Source organism: Oryzias latipes, chromosome 23 (genome assembly GCF_002234675.1).
Source record: "Oryzias latipes chromosome 23, ASM223467v1".
NCBI lineage: Eukaryota > Metazoa > Chordata > Actinopteri > Beloniformes > Adrianichthyidae > Oryzias > Oryzias latipes.
The window spans coordinates 9352999-9374273 of record NC_019881.2 but is presented as its reverse complement, the minus strand read 5'-3'; the positions used below and the strand labels follow the sequence as shown (position 1 = coordinate 9374273).

At 45.3% G+C, this 21275-nt stretch overlaps 1 protein-coding gene across 6 annotated transcripts in view; it reads right to left on the bottom strand.

The window, feature by feature from the left end:
* Positions 1–1181: 1181 nt before the first annotated feature.
* sbf1 (SET binding factor 1) overlaps positions 1182–21275 on the bottom strand; it is a 60157-nt gene continuing 40063 nt past the window's right edge. For 4 of the 6 annotated variants that reach the window (XM_023952679.1, XM_023952681.1, XM_023952682.1 and 1 more), the window contains 32 exons: positions 18842–18919; positions 18615–18728; positions 18407–18535; positions 14792–14890; positions 14515–14722; positions 14322–14434; positions 14090–14239; positions 13898–13966; positions 13512–13673; positions 13178–13446; positions 12883–13055; positions 12739–12812; positions 11758–11950; positions 11559–11683; positions 11301–11476; positions 10981–11117; positions 10174–10381; positions 9913–10109; positions 7609–7746; positions 7439–7534; positions 7215–7283; positions 5384–5568; positions 5148–5315; positions 4966–5067; positions 4707–4892; positions 3757–3883; positions 3561–3691; positions 3145–3486; positions 2866–3071; positions 2700–2787; positions 2498–2626; positions 1182–2424 (listed from right to left, as the gene is read on the bottom strand). In XM_023952679.1, coding sequence (XP_023808447.1) covers positions 2326–2424; positions 2498–2626; positions 2700–2787; positions 2866–3071; positions 3145–3486; positions 3561–3691; positions 3757–3883; positions 4707–4892; positions 4966–5067; positions 5148–5315; positions 5384–5568; positions 7215–7283; positions 7439–7534; positions 7609–7746; positions 9913–10109; positions 10174–10381; positions 10981–11117; positions 11301–11476; positions 11559–11683; positions 11758–11950; positions 12739–12812; positions 12883–13055; positions 13178–13446; positions 13512–13673; positions 13898–13966; positions 14090–14239; positions 14322–14434; positions 14515–14722; positions 14792–14890; positions 18407–18535; positions 18615–18728; positions 18842–18919 — 4740 coding nt within the window. In that variant the 3' untranslated portion in view covers positions 1182–2325. The remainder of the gene's footprint in view (positions 2425–2497; positions 2627–2699; positions 2788–2865; positions 3072–3144; positions 3487–3560; positions 3692–3756; positions 3884–4706; positions 4893–4965; positions 5068–5147; positions 5316–5383; positions 5569–7214; positions 7284–7438; positions 7535–7608; positions 7747–9912; positions 10110–10173; positions 10382–10980; positions 11118–11300; positions 11477–11558; positions 11684–11757; positions 11951–12738; positions 12813–12882; positions 13056–13177; positions 13447–13511; positions 13674–13897; positions 13967–14089; positions 14240–14321; positions 14435–14514; positions 14723–14791; positions 14891–18406; positions 18536–18614; positions 18729–18841; positions 18920–21275) is intronic. The other 2 variants (XM_023952680.1, XM_023952683.1) reach the window with 2 other exon arrangements.

The following is a 21275-nucleotide window of genomic DNA, read 5'->3' as shown; positions in this document are numbered from 1 at the left end:
GCTATAGGTGGAGAGAGTGAATGTATGATTATGGGACTGTGACAGTAAAGCGCTCTATAAGAATACACCATTTACACTCACCGTCCACTTTATCAGGTACACCTGTCTTACTGCTTGTTGATGTTAATTACTAATCAGCCAATCACATAGCAACTCAATGCCAATGAACCCCCTACATGCCAGCCATGTAGACATGGTCCAGACGACCTGCTGCAGTTCAAACCGAGCACCAGAATGAGGAAGAAAGGTGATTGAAATGACTTTGAACATGACATGGTTGGTGCCAGACAGACTAGTCTGAGAATTTCCAAAACTGCTGATCTTTTGGGATTTTCACCCACAACCATCTCTAGGGTTTACAGAGAATGGTCTGAAAAAGAGAAAATATCCAGTGAGCAGCAGTTCTGTGGGTGGAATTGCCTTGTTGGTGCCAGAGGTCAAAGGAGAATGGCCAAATTCCTGGTCTGATGAGCCTCAATTTCTGCTGCTATATTTGGGTCAGAATTTGGTCAATAAAAAAAGCATGAATCTGTCCTGCCTTGTGTCAACGGTTACGGCTGCTGGTGGTAGTGTTATGTGGGGGATATCTTTTTGGAATACTTTGGGCCACTTAGTACCAACTGAGTATGGTTCCAACGCCACAGCCTTGTTGCTGACCATGTCCACCCCTTTCTGACCACAGTGTTCCATCTTCTGATGGCTACTTCTTGCAGGATAAGGCGCCATGTCATAAAGCTGGAATCCTCTCAGACTGGTTTCTTGAACATGTAATGAGTTCTCTGGACTCAAACGGCCTCCACAGTCACCAGATCTCAACCCAATGGAGATGGTTTGGGATGTGGTGGAACGGGAGATTGGCATTATTTATGTGCAGCTGAAAAATCTGCAGCAACTGCATCAATATGGACCAAACTCTCTGGGGAATGTTTCCATTACCTTGTTGAATCGATGCCACCAAGGATTAAGGCAGTTCTGAAGGTCCAACCTGGTACCAAAAAAAGTGGCCGGTGAGTGTAATTAAGAGGGTTTATAAGATGAAATGATGGGTTTGATTTGATTATTAAGCATTTACTTTAAACCCAGAAGCTGGACCCGATCCTTCTATCCTTTAGACTTGTCATAAAAGAAACAACTGAAGGCGCTGAGAGGAACGCCGCTGTGGAAACAGAACTTCACCAGAGAACATTTGAACCCACAGTTTTTTATTTGGAGTCTAGAAACTCTACTGACATGATTGACAGCCCATCTCAGAGGGAACGTTCTAAATAAAAACCAAATAAATAAAGGGGGTTTTGTTATAGCTGTAGCTGCTGTACACGGAGGAGGAAGGTGAAGCAGTGAGGAGAGGCAGTGACGTTCCCACAGGTGAGCTCTGCCGTCTGACCAATGCAGGCGGCGAAAAACTCAATAGTTCAGAGGACGCCGCCTACTCCACTGCCACCGCTTTACTCGGACTGCCTGGGAAATCAGGAGTGATGTATCAAAACCAGGGTTTCCAAACAAAAAGAGCATTAGTCACATTAATACACAAATAAACAGTTGGCACATTGGATTCCTAATTAAAAAATAAAGTGATGTGAAAAACCTTTACTGAAAAGACCAGTTAAATAAATTACTACTAGAAACGTTACATACAAATTTGGAGTCGTATATACAAGAGACTTATTCAACAAATCTACAGTTTCACCTTTAGACAGCAGCGGGGGGGGGGGGATTTTACAGGGTGGCGGGGGCGACCCCTCCCTTGTTTCAGACGGGAAGGTGCGTCGCCCCAACGTGGAAAAGTGACCTGCTGTCTTTTTATGAAGACATCCCATAATACTGTGCGACACCCCACATTGTTCTGCTCAACGCCCCCCCTCTCAGTTTCCCTTACAGATTTAAAGGAGGCGTCCCTCGTAGTGATGGGGGGGGGGGGGGTCATCTACTCTGTAAACACTTCCTGCCACCATAATTTCATGCTTTTCACAGTAAATCACTTCTGATTGTAGAAAAAAGCTGGGGGAAAGGGCTAAACAGAACATCCTTCATGAACCACTAAGGACCCCCCCCCCCTCCTCTGAAGACACTGAGTGGCTACACGAGGCAGTGAGAGCAGCAGTGTCTGCTCCTGCAGGTTTGGTCCGTTAGGCTTCAGGCTCCTCCTCTTTTCAACAGGTGATGCGCAGGTGGGGGCTCTGGAAGGATCTCTAGTTGGTTTTGTGCATTCAGACTCATAGTGGTCAGACTGAGGAGGGGAAACGTTTTTCTTTTTTTTCTTTTGTAGTTTTATAGGAAAATGGCTGAAACGTTCAACAGGACGGAGCGTCAGAAGCCCTGCTTCCTCTAGGCGTCAGACAGGCAGCTCTGGATGCTGTCCATCCACTGCTGGGCGCTGGCGGCGTCTTGCGCACAAAAACAGAAGACCCGTTTGGTGGTTTTGAGCTGCCGAGGGAAAGAAATAGAAGTCAGGACCCATCGAAGGCGAGCGCGCATAAGCCACCGAGCTGACACTCACGTCAAAATAGGCTTTCTCCGTGATTTTGGGTGACGTCACCATCGGTGATCCTGAAGTGACGGCCTCCACCTCTGCTAGGTCAATGAACCCCCTACACTCCTTGTCTTGTCGGGTGTTGTAGTACCGCAGCTGCAGGATCAGAACAGGGTGGAGTTAGATGCCTACCTGAAGAGTGCTTGTTGTTTTGAGACATACTTCTTACCTGATGTTTGGTTTTATCCAGAACGAACCAGCGGGGTCGCCACGGTTTCAAAATGGATCCTCTCTTGTATAAAATCCCTTCAAAGCTCCTGTGGATACAGATGATAACCAATCAGAGAGGAGGTGGACCACATGGCGGGCAGGTGATCGCATGGCGGCTGCCTCACCTGTTCTCGCTCTCAGTGCTCTGGAACTGGCTGTAAAGAGTGCTGGTGCTGGTTCGGCCCGGCACCGGGGTGGAGGTGGCGCCGCCCTCGCAGTCCAAGCCCAGGTTAAGGGAAGGCCCAACGGCGCTCTCCTGCAGGCAGACTCCCTGAGAGCGGCGTTGGTGGCTCAGGTTGGACGCCATTAGCAGGGAGCTGGAGAAGGACGGCTGTGGAGGAGAGTCCAGAGTCAGCGGGCTCAGGGTTCCACTGACGAGGCGGGAAAAGCAGTCGCCTCCTCACCTTGCTCTCCGGTTTGGCGTCCGTCCTCTGCGTCATCTTGATTTTGTCCCAGGTGTCCTTCCACCTCTCCGCCGTCTGGCCCAGCTCAGCCTCCAGACTCTGCAGGTCCTGCAGCAGCTTGCTGATGGCGTCTGGCATCACCTTGCTTAGGTTGTCGTAACATGGCCACACGATGCGGCGCTGAGTCACGGGAGCGCTGGTGTCGGGTTTGTCCGCCACCTCCTCTGCGCGTTCTTGCCGGCCCCGCAGCTCCCAGTCATAGGACGGTGCCTCAGATAGCGTCTCCTCCGTGTAGAAATCCCACAGCTTCAGATTGGAGATGAAGGTGTACGGCCTTAACACCTGAAACTCAAAAACACAGCGTTCCCGTCAATGCTGGTGGCATCTGGCGGGCGATGAAGGTCAGAAGCACCCACCTCCTCATCCTCTGGGCTGAACATGTAGTTGTAGAAGACGGGTGCCTTCTTGTTCAGTCGGTCGATGTAGTCCCAAACAGACTTGCACACCAGAGGACTTTTCCTCTCGCCCTTCTCCTCAAACAGCACTCCTGCATGGACAGACAGATAAGCACCACAATGACCCGCCGCCACGCCGCCTGTTCCCCCCTCTTACCCAGTTCGATGCGCTCGTAGTCCGAGTCCAGCAGGAAGGTGCGGAAGCGGTTGGAGACGTAGTGATAAGCCAGGAACTTCAGGTAGTACTGACTGAACTCAAACTCCATGGGGAACTGGAGGTGGATCTGAGGAAGAGGAGGAGGGGCACGCCTTAATGCTGAGCCAACAAAAATGACATGTTTCTCATGTCAATAGAACTTCTCATGTAGTTCTATTGACCAGAATGAACTGTTTATTTCTGTCTGTGGTGATGCAGAAAACGAGTTCCAGCCGGAGTTTGCCTAAATGTGAAGCTGCAGAGGCAGGCATGGACCATCAGTAAAGTACATAAAAGACCCCAGACAAACAATAGCAGTTTCTCAGTAACTTCCCAAAAATAATCTCATAATCATTACAACGAATGACAACTGTTTTACAATGAAAATTATAGCGAATTCTATAAATATCTACAGCAAAATTCAGAAAAAAATTATAGCAAAATAAAAAAAAAATGTTGCTTAATTTAACAAAAAATTATAGTAAAATAAAAAAAAGATAGCAAAATTAAAAATCTTTGGCACAACTTTGAAAAAAATCATAGCAAAAATCAGAATTTGTTTTAGTGAAGTTGACCACACCCCCAATGTGAGCATGCTGCAGGTCACCCACAGAATTTGGTGCTTTGTGTCCGATATTTTCATCAGGATTGACACATAAAGAAAAGAAATTAAAAAAACAGTTCATACTGGTCAATACTGAATCCATCTCCAATGTTTTTCCTCTGTAATGTTTGTGAATAAAGTCAGTAGAAAAACCAAACAGACGGGTGATATGATGCCGAACACAAACTAATCAGATCATGTCAATGACACGGACATGTTGTGGGTTTTCTACTTTGAATTGTAGCTCATCTTCTAGTTTTCATGAACAGATGAGGTTAGAGCCCACCATGTCCTGAGGAAGACCCACCTGATGCACACAGTCCAGGAACTGCAGGAACACCGGCGTGAAGCCGCTGCTCTGGCTGGCAAGCGTTTGTGCCCCCCGGTGGCTGAATCTGTGGCCAAACGACAGCCACTCCTTCTCCACCAGCAGCCGGAAGCCATCAAAGGTCCTGTAGTACGGATCAGACAGCAGCTGGACCAGGGACACCACCTGCAGCCAGCAGGAACCTTAACACCTCGCAGTCTGACCTTCACAACAGTGGAAGTCTGGCTTTCAGTCTGACCTGCGTGGTGACGTCCCAGCCGTCCTCCAGGCTGACCATGGCGGACGAGCCCGTGTCCAGAAGCTCCACCACCAGGACGGAGACCTGCAGCACCCTGTGCAGCTGTGCAAACATGTGGACGTCAGAGTCAAACAGCAGCTGGAAGCAGGGAGGACAGACACAAGGAAGAAGCAGGTTCCCACCAGAGACATCCACTCCGACTCCTCCACGCAGCGCAGGAAGCCGTCCGCCGTCACCGAGCTGGGCATGCAGGCCTTTATCAGCTTCTTGAAGCTGTTCTTCACCTGCCGCACGTCGCACACCTCAATGGGGACTACCTCCCACTGCTGGAACGCGTCCTGCTTCCCCCCCTGATGACAGAGGCGGAGTTCAGAACAACTCGACTCCTCCCCCCCGCCTCTGCAGATCATCAGCTCACCTTCAGCTGGCTCTTGTCCCCGATGATGTAGAGGAACGCCTTCTGCTGCCGTAGGAAGAGGGGCTCACTCGGCCCGCCGTTGGGCTGCGGAGACTCAAATCCCGCCAGACGCGGCCCCACGTCAGGGTTGTAGGCACTCAGACGTAGAGCTCCCGATCCTGTCAGACGGATACTGCCCCATCTACCTGAGATGTGGGCACACACACACACACACCATGCAGGGATCAGAATTTATTTGAGCTCTGAGGTCACACACTGAGGACCTTCTGATCAGACAGTAGAGTCTTACATCTGTCCGATTTTTAAACGCTGTCGTTTCTGTTTTGTCTTAATAAATGAATTGATTGTTTTACATTTTAGACACAATATTTTTATTGTTATTGCTGTCACACAACTCTGGTTGGACTGCTGGCTGGGGTTTTCCGATGTGGAGTTTTTGCATGTTCTCCTCATGCAACTGTGCATTTTCTCTGGCCTCCTCCCACAGTCCAGAAACATGCTGCATAGGTGGACTGTGTGCGTGGTTGTGTATCACTGCTACATACTGGTGACCTGTTTAGGCTGAACCCCGCCCTCACCCAACAGCAGCTGTGATAGGCTCCAGCAGCCCCAGGACCCTAAAGGTGGATGGATATTTTTCATTTACATGTTGCTGTACTCATACAACATATAACCGTATATAACATTTAATAAAGACAGATTTTCTTTGCACATTTGTTCTTTTACAAACATTTTTTTGGTTTATTTTAAAATTTGAACTTGATTTTCTTTTGGGGTGTGTGGTTTGGGTGACCTTTTTGGTTAAAACAATATTTTGTTTTAAGTTTGTTACTAAAATCTGAAGTTGATGTACGAAGCAGTTTTTCTTGTCCTGATTACGGTGGGCGAGGGTGCAAGACATGCGCACATTTAAGATACAACAACAAATCCCAGTACAAATGAACAAATACTGAAACACAACAGCAAATCACAGAACAAATTACAGAGTCCTGAAACACAAAAGCAAATCACATTACAAATGACCAAATCCAGAAACACGGTCATATAGACACAGCTAGAAAGGGACGTCATATTAAACCAATCATATACGATTTTTTAAAGTGATTTATTACTGTTTTCTTTATGTTATAAATACATGAAACAGTCCAAAATAATTTTTTAAAATTGTATTAATGCAATGAAAATGTACAACACCTTCGGTGTTAAAGGGAATCCCCATTCCGTTAGCAGCTTTCGTTCGATAGCGTTCATTTTTTCTCCACTTTCTACTGTCGCGTTTTGCACTTGCCGGCCGGCTGCTTAATGGAAATTTGATTTGTTCTGTGATTTGCTGTTGTGTTTCAGTATTTGTTCATTTGTACTGGCACAAACTGAAAGGAAACATCAAACAAAAGCAACAAATATTTAGATTCGTTATGCTGTGGTTTGATTCTTTATTTGTTTATTTGGGTGGAATCATGCCTTCATAGTGAGATCAGATGGAGCCTTTCCTGTAAAATCATGTGAACACAGACAGCAGAGTGTAGCAGAAGTGGATCATAAGGGGTTTGAGGCTGCAGGACGCAGGGACGACTAGTGCTGGAGCTGGAATGATCCAGTCTGCCAGCCTCCCGTCGTCCTAGAGAAACGGCTACGCCACACTGACAGTCTAAAGTTCTGAAGGAGAAACAACCAGCAGGACGTCACGCAGCTCAGCCGGAGCTGCAGCGTGTACACAACAACACAAGCAGCAACGTTGCAGTGTTAGCACACAAAAAGACCCATCTACCGTTAGAGACCTGATTGGTTAAAGACGAGTGAAGGAAGGGCTGAGGGGCGTGGCCTACTGTACCTCTGGGGGAGTTCCTGGCCTTGTTAGGCCCCTTGGGTTGAGAGGACACTTTGACGCTTTTACCCTGAGCTGAGGTCAAATGACAGAAATGCCAGTTAACCAACAAAAGAGGACCTTCTCCCTACATGACTCCCAAATCCGCTTCCTCCTCTGTCCCAGGCCAGCTCCAAAACTCACATGAACAGAAGCCAGAACTGCCCAAAACACACCAGTTTGGACCTCACCTCCTCTGCTGAACGTCCCGGGAACCTCCTCCTTCACGCCCATCACCTGCTTCATGAGCATCCCGATTTTAGGCTGCCTCAGTTTATCTGCAGAGTCTGGAAACAGAAGACGCAGAGATGAGAGGTTTCTCTGGCAGCGGTGTTTCCAGTGCGTAACTGGGCGTCCTCACCTGAGGTGCTCATGTGAGCGGAAGAGAAGCCGCTCAGCGTGTTTCTGCCGCTGCTCTCGCTGTAGGACGGCATGCTGCCGATGATGGCCTGCAGGTACTTCTCCTGCTCCAGGCTGGTGGAGTCGGCCTGACTGGGAACTGGACAAAAACACGCCAGCCTGTTACAGCGTTTTTAGAAGACAAAGACGAGACAGCAGCAACATCTGTGGACTTCCTGGTTACCAGGAAAGACGGACCACAACATCACCAGCAGTTTGATTTAGATTCAAATCAGAATTAAACATCTAAAAGCATAAAAAAAGACTTTCTAAAGCAGAAACTTGTTTAATTAAACTACAACAAAAACATGTAAAAGTCGCAAAATAAGAACAGTCGGCAACACGGCTGCTGTGACAACCGTTTCTATAATAAATATCTATTTAATGATTCTCCGTTAAATGATCAAGAGATTGAATACATCAAATCCTCCTTGAGAGAATTTGAAGAAATCTCTGTATACGTGAGAAAACTAAATTTTATTCTGTGTTCTGCCTCAGAGATCTCAGTTTTTATCTGATTAAATCTGTGCTCCCTTTATGCAAAGTGAAATGTTTTTGACTATGCTACTAATTGGTGACTGTTTTAACCGCAAGATGGGATTCCTGCTTAATAAATCTTAAACATACTGTATGACCATTAGACGGATCATCTCTGACGTCACCCACAGGCTTTTCAACAAACATGGGGAGGGCAAATGGCCTGAACTCTTCAGCATTCTGGAAATGTAAAGTGGGTTTTGTTGAGCTCACCCATAAGTCCACCCACCTGTCAATCAAAGAATAACACATTGAAAACCCCTAAAATAAGCAACAAACATTCAAGTCCCACTCCAATCATCTTCTGATCAATTTTCAAAGGGTAAAGAAAATGATGCAGTTTTTAGTAAAAATCCAAAAACCACACCATTCACTCTGCTATATGTGAAATACTCAGTTATAAGATACCCCGAACCTGTCTTGTGATGTATCTGGGTTACTTAGAGGGAACAGTACATAAAACGGACCAAAATCTAGTAAAAGTTCTTCTTGTGGCAGCAAAGAAAGCCATAACTAAGAACTGGCAGAAGGCTGAAGCCCCAACACACAAGCAATGGATGTATATTGTGGAAGAAATACAAACAATGGAGAGACTTGCATACAAACTAAGAATGAAGGAAAACAAATTTCTGAAGGACTGGGAAAAATGGTTTATGTACAAAACAAGAAAAGGTCATGACAAATTGTTAACTCTGTGATCAGTATCCTAGATAGGAGGATAATTTCAACCTGACAACTCTACGTACCTTCTTGTACTAATTTTTCATTTTCTTTGGATTTTTGTTAAATATATGCTGTTTCAATGCTTCTAACTTTGTTCATGTGTTTAAAAACAATAAAAAGATATTTGCAAAAAAAAAAAAAAAAAAATCCAAAAACCTGTGTCGCTTTCAATGACATAGTTTCTGCAGAGATGCAGGAGTTTAGCAGAAATTCCCCCTTGAGATTTGGACTAAACTGTTGGAACGGAAGCAAGCCAACCCCCATTTCCCATCATGCTTTTTTTTTTTTTTACACTCTGTCCCATTAGCTTACAGCCTCTCACAGACCAAAGCTAACATTAGCGGTGCAGTAAAAATGGGTGCAACACCAAACCTATCCAGCCGTACAGTTTAGATCCAAAATCCAGCTCAGACGAGGTAAACAAAGATGTAGATTCATGCGTCAGAATGAAGCGGAGCAAGGAGTTTTCTTTTCGCCAGCTGACTGAAGCACCAACATCACTGCTACAACCTTTTTAAACTGAATGTTTTCATCTGCTCCCGATTTGAATAAAGAAAACTCAGAAATGGAGTTTTGATCTTCATTTTCTTCAAATATGCCTTACCATCATGAGAAAAATGCTACAGAAACATGTTAAAAACACCAAAATCACCATTTTCATCAGAGCGGGTCTTTCAACAGATTTTTTAAACAAGGTTAGAAAAGCTTAATTTTAGATTCAAAAGTTGGCTTTGTAACATAGAAGGCAATTGGAAATTGACTTTTGCTTCAGGGAGTCATGTGAAGAACTGAATATGGTACGTTCTGGTTGGAGTCCAGGTGGGGGCTTGTTTTTTTCAAACTAGCTGGGATGGAATGATAATGATGACCACACATCAACTTGTGTTTTGGAGGCAGAACTGACAAACTACCAAAAAGAGACTTGGAAGTAAAGAATACAGCTTTTATTAAATGTCTTAAACACGTAGGGTTTTCTTGTTAGAGGAAGGTGTTACAGTTTCTCTACCTGCAGTAGGCGTGTTGGGTGACTTGAAGAATCCGACTACTCCCTTAGCATGAAGACCCGCCGAGCGCAGGAGGACGGCCTTGGTTCGAGAGTTCCTCCAGCACACCACGGGGAAGCGGTTCTGTCGATAACAGCGGGAGATCCTCTGGATGGTGGAGTCTGGGATGGTCTGAGGGACGATCAGCAGGCCAGGGTAGCTGCAGAGGCAGGCACAGTTAGCAGAGTTTCCCCTTCCTTTTTTGGTCGTTGTGGGCTTCTTACCTCCTGCAGATGCTGTACATGCGGTTGACGGTGGAGATCCGGAAAGGCTCGCTCTTCGAACGTGTTAGGCTGTTACTGAGCGTGCCCAGACCCAAGCGCTGATAGTCTCGACAGCAGGCCCGCTCCACAACATTGCTCATGGTCTGTCTGTCTGAAGAGCGGATGGTGGAGGACAGTGTGAGCACGCTGTGGTCCACCTCCTCGGACACTGCGGAGACACCCCATCATTGTTAACCTCTTCAAGGAGAAAGAGAACTTTAAACATCTTAACACAGTCACAACATTAAAAGGCGGTTCTCACCAGGTTTCAAGTTCAACATCTGATAAACAACAGTAAACAACAACCACCTACATCAGCTAAAACAACAACAGAAAGTAAAAGAAGAGCAAAAAAACAGTGAGGATTTTAAAGTTAATATACGTCCCACTGCTGGAGAAGATCTGCTCCCAGAAAATGAGCTCTGATAATCTATGAGGAAGGATTCGGAGCGAGGGTTGAGCTGAATTTTAAAGTTCTTCACAAAAATGCTTTCAAACACTTTCCATGACCAACACGGATAAACTTATTAATTATGCTTTTACTTCTGAAATTTCAGCAATAAAAAGGGTTTTCGCGTGTTTTTAGGACATTACAACAGAAACGTATGCACTTTAAGCCTGTGGAGAAACATCTACACCTGAAATTGTGACTTTTTAAAAAAGACTAAAGTCTAAAGTTAAAAGATAAAGATAAACTGTAAAGTGCCAGCTGCTGTCAGAATGTGAGCGTCTGCAGACTGACATCGCCGGTTTAGTTTTCATAGTTACCAGAAATCTCATCTTCATCCAGTTCAGACTGCAAGCTGCTGCGGTTCTCCCAGGTGGGCGGAGAATACTTCTTCCTGGACACGTTCTGCCGGACAATTGTCCTCTTCGCGGTCTTCACCAGGTTTCTGGAGAGGGTTCTGAAAAGACCAGGAGACCCGTTTTTTAACCTTATCGCCCATCAAAGTCACTTCCTGTCGTCCAGAACTCAGTCCTTTGTTTCAGAAGTTTTACGACAGCCCTGCAGTGGCTACAGAAGTGTGTGTGTGTTTACATGTGTGAGTGTGTGTGTGCACAGAGGCCCATTCCTACAGTTGTCTTACTTCAGTGACTGGTTCTTGTCTTTGGTCTTGTGCTCCACCACCAGCTTCCCACACTGACCCACGGTGAAGGCAAAGGTCCCATGCACATGCTGAGGATAGCGCAGCTTGTGAAGATGCTTCCTGAAAACCTCCACCAAGTCTGACTCGACCTCTTCGTCAAATGCGATCTTTATGAGCTGCAGTGTCAACAAGAAGCCCAGATCAGGTCAGAGCTCGGGGTGCGTGCCACACAGAGGAGCTGTGCATCTCTTTGGATACCTGGAAGGTGCATGACCGCAGCTGCAGCCCCTCCTGAACATACTGGTCGATGGCTGTGACCGAGATCTTCTTTTCCTTCGTCAGAGAGGCGATGGGGAAGGAGCGAGTCACAACCTGCTCACCCACTGCAACCAAAGGAGGAGTTCATTGAGGAGATGAAGCGGGTCTCCCACATTTTTCGTCATGTGACATTACTCACCCAGGGGGTCGGTGGGCGTGCCTTTGAAGATGAGGCGGTATGTGGTGAGGAAGATGGCTCCCTCCGCTGGAAGAAGAGCAGGCCCTCCCATCAGCCCTGTTGCCTCATCGCGTCCGTCGGGAACCAAATGGACCCGCATCCCGTCCATCATGAGCTCCTCTCCTGGCAGGAGAGTGGGTCTCAGCAGCTTGGGCTGCACAGACAGACAGAAGAGGAGGGCCCGACTGTCATTACAGGCTCAGGGGTCAACAACGCTGGAGCCAACTGACCCCACCGCTTGCAACCAGCACACCCATAACAAAAGATGCTAAAGTCATCAACTCAGATGAGCAAACATACAGATGAACACTGACGTTTAGACCAAACTCCCGATACAGTTTAAAGCAAGTTGAATGTATCAACTTGCTTTGATTTCTTTTGTTATTTTGTGAAGCGCGTTGGCACAACATAAGCTGGGATTCTGGGCTTCGTTAGGAAATTAAGAAACTCATAAATAGTTTGAGATGAACTGATGCTGTAAAGTCTTTAAATCTGCTAATCACGTTAAAGACCATTAACTTTGTATCGGTTGTGTTACTAATGTGTAATAGATGTAAAGTCCACAGTAAAGACCCAAACTCATCACTAAACTGTCTCTCCAGGAAAATGACATGAGAATTTTCACAGACTGCATGCAGTGATGCTGGCCAGAATCCATGTTTGACCCGTGGGGCCCAACAAAGCCCCTGTCCCTCTCCAACAAGCTGCATGCAGGAACAGCATCCTTCAGGGTGAAGGCACTCAGCTCATCACAGAGCAATCACCCAGCATGCACTGCTCAGGCGTGGTGCGACTCACACCTTTCTGTCTCTGCAGACAGACGTACCTGCTGGGAAACCGTGAGCCTGAGCTGTGGGGATTGGTGGAGAGGGGGGTGGACAGGGCTGGCTGGGGTTCTGCATGGCCTTTGTCCAGTGAGACGTAAAAATAGGAATTGGTTACCTTTTGGATGGGAGGCAGTCTCTTGCTCTCCCGGTGGACTGCGTCTAACGTCTCGATGTGCATCTGAACAATATCTGCAAACATTCAAAAAGCTTCAGGGTCACGTTCCCACCTCACATCAGGACCAATCAGACCACGTCCTACCTGGTATCATGATGTGCAGCGCTTTCAGATGTTCGTTAGTGACGCCGCTCTCATTACACACTTTGTCCACGAAGCGGTTGATGAAGCGCACCACTGAGTTGGCCACGTCGGAGCTCTCAGCATCTTCAAAGCCGCTCTCAGTGTCATAGCTCTCCGCCATGCTGCCTGCAATGCTGCCGGACAACAAAGCCAAACTCTGAAGAGTTATGTCTCTGGAGGATCGACTTCACCAGCCAAGCCTCCATTACCATCCCACTTCTGATCAAATTCTACCACTATCTCAACTAGGCTTCACCTGTTGGTGACGTAGCTGTTACTGACGCTCTCCACATCTCCGAGACCGGAGCTCTTCAGCAGCCGGTTCTTGCTGGTGTCCAAAGGCAGCAGCAGGTAGCTCATCCTGTTGGCGTAGTGGATGGCCTGGCTGAACACAGTGCTTTCCTCCTTCTGTACCAGTTCAGCCTGCATTTCCTTGCCGAAAGTTGGCCACAGCCGGCTCTGCTCCGAGGCCAACTCCAAAGCGCTGATGTCCTTTCTGCTGCCAGACCCGTCCTGCTGCTGCTGCTGGAAGCAAACGCCAGGATGAGCGATCAGCGGAGAATGCTGATCAGCTAAAAGAAGGTGCTTACTGAGATGCTGTGCTGCTCTCCATCTTCCGTCTCCAGGTACAGAGCCCGGATGTGGTTCTGGACATCACTATAGAACATGGCCTCCCAGAACTGCATGTTGGTCCACACAGTGTGCTCCTGAACGCAGCTGTAGGCAAACTGCGTGATGCCTGCTCCCAGTTTCTGTCATACACACACATGCTGTTATAGCAGGTCTCAGGAGACAAAAGCACCTAGAACATTCTAGAAATTCCTGAAGATCTCCTCATTTGTAGATTTGGATGGACATTTACTGACAGCAAGGGACTGACATAAATCTTCCTAAGGGGTATAAAATCCCCCCAAAAAAGGGTTTTGTGCAAACAGTTGATTTTGTGGAATGAGGAAGACTCTGACATGACACTCACTCTGCAGAAGGCTGTGACCAGAGGAAGCAGAGCTGCAGCAACGCCGTGTTCATCCATGTGTGAACAGTCCTGAACAGAAACACAGATGAAACTCTCACACGGCAAAACGGCTTCAACCGTAAACTGAAACCCAGACCCTTAAGCTCAAGAGAAATGCTCCAGTGGTGGAAAGACTTTTCCTTTCATGCTTACCTGTAAAGTGCAGTTCATCATGCGAACGATGTAGTCAAACTGCTGGTCATCCAGCACGGCCCGGTTCTGCAGGACGTGCTGGTTGAGCTCCTGGGTGAAACAGAGCCTAGCTCCTCGACCCTTCAGCGCCCGCAGAACAGCTGGCATCAGCTGGACACAGGGTGGACTCTTTAAGCTTAAACAACTCCAGCACAAATGCCGGGAACAGACGGAGAGCTCCATGGATTCTCACCTTCTTGGCTTCCAGCATTTTGTTCTCAAAGATGTACGAGATGCAGTTCCTGACCACCTCCAGCCTGCGAGCGCTGTTAGCCATCACACAGCCGTTCCTGTCCACGGTGTCACCTGTGAAGTCAGAAGATGCTCAGTCAGCACAGCCCCACAGAGACGGCAAGTCACACACGATAATTTGTTCTGCAGCTCACCCAGCGGAGGCCCGGATGGCACCATGCTCTTGACCTCTGCCTTCACCACAGGAGGAGCGGTCTTCAGTTTGGCAGCAGCGTGATCAATGAAGAGCTGCACAGAAACCTCATCCAGAACAGGGAAGGGTTTCTGGTTCTGTGTGGGGTTCAGGCTGCTGTCCGAGGGCCGCTGCACTTTGTGCATGGCCACAGCCGGATATGGGTTCTCCTAAGGTCAAGAAACACATGCCATGAAAAGGACGGCTGACAACAGGAGATCTAGTTTGTGAAGTCATACATTTTTGAAGAGCTGCTCTGCAAGCTCCTTCACGTGATTCAAGACTTTGTGTGGACAGCTCTCCTCCTGCCGGATCCGCTCCACCTGGTTTGCTACCAGCTGTGGAAATTTTCAGAAACACAGTGTTCCCATCAGAGAAGATTTTTTACACATGAGTAAAGGTCATATTTGCTTTTTTTTGACGGAATATTAACAGGCTTTAATAAAAACATGCTTCCAGAGGAACAGAAGGAAGGATTCTCGTGACTCAGCTGCATCTCAAACTTGCTGTCAAATGTTTGCAACTTGTCACTCTTTCTTGTACTTTAGAATATTTACAAAAAAACAAATTTTTGGTGTTAATTTAAAATTTTCATTTGTTCCTTTTCTTCCGTGTAATTTAAATTATGTAGACTGAGATGATCTAGTACAGCTGAATATATTGGTTTTGCTGAGAGGAAGAGGAGCTCAAGCATTTCCTGAGAGCATTCGAGTGATGAAGGGCGTCAACTTAACATAAACAGGTTTTAAAAAGAGTCACAGATGGCTGTCATAATGTCCTCTAGTTCAGTGTTTTTCAACCTTTTCTGAGCCACGGCACACTTTAACCTTAAAAAAAATCCCGCGGCACACCAGCATCCAAAAATTTAAAAAAAAGGAGAAACTCATAGTCTGTATTGATCTACAGCCCCTCCCTCCACAATCTCACATGCATTTTTGAGATAATTGTTACAGAAAAAGCTGGAAACTGCAGCTGTTTTTTTCTAAAAGATGCAATAAAAGTTAAGTTAGAAGATTTAAAAACAGTTTGTGTGTTCGTTAGTTTCAAGACGTTTAACAACAGATCTCATTATGCACTGTCACTCTCACAACCCAATGCATCATGGGAGATGTAGTGCATAAAACGGCCGAATATCGCTTTTTGGAGCTTCATTGTTTTGTTCTCTTGTTCCACGGTCTGATACCGGATTCTGTGGAAAGCAACACCGCTAAAGACGAGCTTTAGCTGGTATTTTTGTTAGAACTGAGCGACTTTACGAGCTAAATCGGGACAAGGAAGTGAAGACTTTAAGCACTTCTGATTGGTCAGACCGATGACATGTGATTAACCCCCCCAACACGGGACTTTTCCAAAATACAGCCGAAGGTGCAGCTGAATCGCGGTACGTCATTCTTATCAAAATGTCTTTAATAAAATAAAATAAAACCAAAGAAAAGGTATTTTACGATCTTTTATATTCCTAACTCCTCAGTGTTTTATCAGGGCCTGTTTGGATGAACAGAGAGCTAAAATCCTGGAGATGGGAAATGTTTTTAGATCAGTTAATGAGGGCAATTTCCCACGGCACACTTGGCCATCTCCCACGGCACACTAGTGTGCCGCGGCACACTGGTTGAAAAACACTGCTCTAGTTGACATGGTTGATGTTTTTTATGCAGTAGTCAGGACTGAGAGAAATGCTTCCAAATCCACCAGGATCAGAAAGAACATCAACACCATCAAAAAGACAGAATAAAGCAAAGTTCCTGCTGCTGAAAGTCCTTTTCACACTTGAACTATCTGTGGGATGCAGATCCTGCATGATGTGCAGAACTACTTGTAAAAAACAAACTGCATTTGAATGTTTCATCATCAGCTGCAAATACAGTGCTCAGCATAAATGAGTACACCCCACTACATTTGTCAGAAAACCTTTAGTGTTCTTTCAGAATCAGTTTTTTATACTCTAAAATACACCTACAAAGGTGGGACATTGATTGCACACAAGATATGTTAATTTGCACACACAAAAAAGGGATTTTCCTAATAATAATTCAAGCCCATGTTGCAAAAACGAGTACACCCGAGTCATAGTCTTAAGAGAAAAGCCATTTAACCACAGATGAGTCTAATGGTTCATTTAAGAGGTTTCCAGTACACAGGTGACTATAAAAGGGCATTTCTTAACAAAGAAAAGCCTACAAGAGCTACAAGAAGATCAGCAAAGTTTTACATATCAGTCAAAATTCTATAGCAAAAGTGATCCAAACGTTTAAGAAAGGTGGAAGTGCAACCATCTTACAGAGACGTCCAGGTCATTCATGGAATCTTGACAGGAGCGTCTTTTGATGAGAAGGGTTGAAGAAAATCGCCATGCAAGTTCACTGCAGTTAGCCAAAGCAGTAGAAAGCCAAACTGGGGTGACTGTTTCCCGTGACACCATACGGCACACACGGCAGAGGAATGCCATGCATGGTTATCGTCCACGAAGGAAGCCTTTACTAAAGCCCATGCACAAAAAAGCACGCCTAGAATTTGCTAGGGCCCATGCTCAAAAAGATGAAGACTATTGGGACTCAATACTCTGGAGCGATGAGACAAAGATCAATATTTTTGGAACTAATGGTTTTAAAACTGTATGGTATTGCAAAGGTGAAAGAAAAATGCATGATGCTTACAGTGAAACATGGTGGTGTCAGTGTCCTTATGTGGGACTGCTGGTGTGGGGAAGCTGCATTTCGTTGATGGTTGTCAATGGTCGTCGAGCACTTTTCCAACATGACAATGATCCAAAACCCACTTCTAATGCTACTATTGCATTTCTGAAGAATAGGGTTAATGTGATTGAATGGCCAAGTATGTCTCCTGATATGAACCCAATTGAACACCTGTGGGAAACTCTGAAGTTGAGCATCACTCTCCATCCAGCATCCAGGCTCTAAAAGGAGTTCATCTTGAAGAATGGAAAAAGATAGATGTTGCAATATGTCTCCAACTTGCTCATTCCTAGATGACTTTGTGCTGCCCTTAAAAATCATTGTGCTCATACAAAACACTAGCCATAATAGTTTTTGTTGCAGGGTGTGTTTATTTTTGCTTCAACCAATTTAAGTAAACTGAAGATTGCGTGCTCCAAGTTAGATCATTAACCTTGATTTTATGTTATGGAGTTAAAGAAGTCTTCAATAAAACTCAACCTTGTGGAAAGTTTGGAAATTTTTCTTTTGTTCATTGACCTCTCATTTTTTCTGAGCACTGTACTTGAAAATGATCCTAACTTTTTATTAAATAAGCAGACACCAAGATGAGTTTAATGCTTCATCTATTCACTCCAACACAAGGCTCTTGACAGTGAACTGTCTCCTTTAGACAGTCTGTCTTCACCACCTCAAGCTTCAGGGCTCTGTCTGAAAGGAGGCCAAGCATGCAATTGTTCATTAAGGTAGGATTTTAAAATGGAACAAACAGTTCTGCTACAACTATGACCCCTTATTCAACAGCAACTAGTGTGGTTGTTTTTCAGCATTTTCAAATCTTAGCTGATGTAATTTCAGCAACACTGAACCACCAGCACGTAGATACAGATTGGGCAAATACGAGGACGAGAAGGGACGTCCGGCTAACGGTCACAGACCGGGAAAACAACAACCGATCCAACCACACATTCCTGCTCACGGGAAGCAGAACGTTCATTCAACCTCCTGCAGATTTCCAGTAGATCTGCTCGTACTGGCAGAGGTAAGAATGAAACCATCAGCCATCCCTTCTTTCACTTTTACGGTCAAATTCAGACGTCACATGATGGTTGCAGCGGGAGACTCTTTAGAAACCTGACGCTGAGTAAAAGTAGACATTCAAACAGCTGACAGACTCACATCGTCAAACAGGTCAGTAGTTCTGTAAGGGGGCCCTCTCTCTGAGACGAAAGCAGCAAACGCCATCCCGTCCAACACCTTCATGAGGAAGTCGTCCTCCATCAGCGCTCGCTGGCCCAGGAAGGCCGCCTGAGGAAACACTCCTCTTCAGTTATACAGACAGAGCTGAGGCAGTGATGCGTCCACAGTGTCTGGGGCCTTAGAGTACCTTATGGAAGCGGATCACCGGTTCTGGGTGAATGCGGATGATGTGCAAACACCAACGATAGCCCTGGAAGAGCCGAGCAAACAGCCAGAGGAAGACTGCTCTTATCTCTTTATCCTGAAACACACGGCGGCCACGTTTAGGAAATGATCCAGTCAACAAAACGGCAGCATGCCCAGGTCTGTACGTCCCCACGCTGCCTTTAGCCAGAACCAGAGCGGCGTTCTCACCTGGATCTTCAGCGCAGAGGGCTGCGTGGACTGCGGAGGGAAGGCTTGGTCCGCCACTTCCAGCTCTGGATCCAAAACCTGAAGAAAAAAGTCCAAAATTCTTTTACTGTTTTACTGTCAAGTGGAGTCAAATAATAGTTTACAAGATTATGTGTTTTTAGTTATGGACAACAAAAATAAACAAAAATATTAATAATAGTTCTCATTTTTTATGTTTTCCACTATTTGTTTTTAGATTTTTTGTCTTTGCAAACGGGTAAACAATGTAGAAAAAAAAGTAAATTAATACAGATGAAAAACTGAACATTACACAAATCGAAGACAAAGTAAGAAGCCACAACAAAAAATAAATAAAACTCAACACAGTATATAAACAAACAGAACAAAACTAAAATAAATACAATAAAAATAATTGTTACAAAGACAATGCGAACATACCCCCCCCCCCTCCACGCACACACACACACAACTACTCCAGAACAAAGGATGGGCTCAGTCTGTCGATATAAACAAAAAAAAAGGTCCCATGTTTTGTGGACTTCCTCAAGTGAACCCTTTTGTGAGAATCCGATTTTTTAAAAGCTTTATAAGATTTATCATTTCTTTAATCCACATTGTGTGAGAAGCAGAATTAGGCACCTTTCTAGCAAGGTAACAAAAGCATTAAGAGTAGACACTGCGAGGAGGATGGGACAGATGATGGCGGTGCACCAAAGATAGCGGTCAAAGGATTAGGCTCTATTAATTTATTTGTAATCTGGGATGAAAATCTAAAATTGTCTTTCCAAAACGAATGTAGAGCCGAAAAAGACCAGAACATGTGGACGTGATTTGCTGGTGCTTGGTGACGTCTGTCACAAGCTGGGTCCACATCCTGATAAATTTGAGAAGGCCTGACTTTAGTATATATATAATAAAGAAAGAAAAAATATAAAATAAAAAAAACACTTCATGCTTTTTATGCATTCCACATATTTGAAAATAAAAATGTATTTTCTTTGCCTAAGATCTCTAAAGAATCATAGATAAATTTCAAACCAGAGAAGTAAAGACTTGTATCAGACCAGACTTCCAGCTTCAGGAGTTTCTGTTAGGAGTGTCTGGGAGCTGAATATCTGCACACAGCGTTCTGCCTTTGAGCCGGTCCCAGCTCGTGATGCAGGTCATGAAGCTCACAGGGCAGCAGATCCTCCAAAACATCCACCAACAAAAGGAGTGATCCCGAATTTCACAACAAAAGTGCTATTTTAGGATTTCATTTTACCTTCGGCTTCAGTGGCATCCTTGTGAAACTCTACTACTGAATGTTGCTGTTGACTCATCCCTGCAATCCAGTTAAGGGTCAGCATTAAAAGGCACAAAGCTGCAGCTCTCTGTACCTCATGAATAATAAGACTTTCCATTCGGCAGCTACACAAATGTTATTCTGCGTCCCTCCACATAAACAAATTGGAATAGATGACACCACGGTTGCAACCTGAGGATGTGGGGCAATGTCTTCTCTAAAAAAATAACAACTGGACTCTAAGTTTTAAAGCAAGAAAGACCAGAAGGAGGTAAAAAGTAAAAGCTCTTCAGTTGATAGAGAACTTTGTGAAAGATCGTGAGTGCCTGACAGAGACAAGACCTTTACCCCACAAACCTCTGTTAGTTTTTATTTCAACACCCTGAAAGAAGTATGTCAATTAAACAAAAGAAGTCACACGATTCTGACGACGAATCAAACTCCCCAAACACTGGAATAATCGATGATACATTATAAAACGGCGACAAAGTGACACTGGGAAGCTGAGAATGCCAACTCCAGCCTTTCTCATGCAAACATGGCTGAACGTCTGGCTGACAGTCGCAAAGCAAAAACTGAGCCAAGTTTCTTCAAACCCAGCCTTTCTTTTCTTTTGCCTGAATACAGACGTGAACGGGCCAAACAGGTTTTCCCACTAAGGCAGTCGGGCTGGAACTAAAGGAAAGATGAGGGTTTTTCCTTCTGCTAAATTGGTTGAGTGGAGACATTTACATTGCTTTAGTGTGCTATGACAAAAAGATGATAGAGATTTTCTGCAGCATCCACATAAACAAGGCCATAAAGATGAACCGAAATGATAGCAAACTGCAATGAAACATACATTTTAACTTCCTCTAAAGTCTAGAGGTCAGAAAGCTATGTGATGAGTAGCTAGCATGACTGCACGTGCATGTGCGTCTTGGTATCCAATGCTAGCCACATAAAGAAAACAAGGAAGAGTCCTTTCAGAGCGCAGATAAAGACATATTTCTGAGAAAAGGCTGGAACCAAAAGACGGGAAAGGGTTACAGTTAAACAAACAAAAACGCTGATAGTCTCATAAAAAAATCTGTTTTGGAACGTGAGCTGATCGTAAACAGAACTCAGTTATGATTGATGCACAAAGGCATTTCAGGAAAGAGAAATATA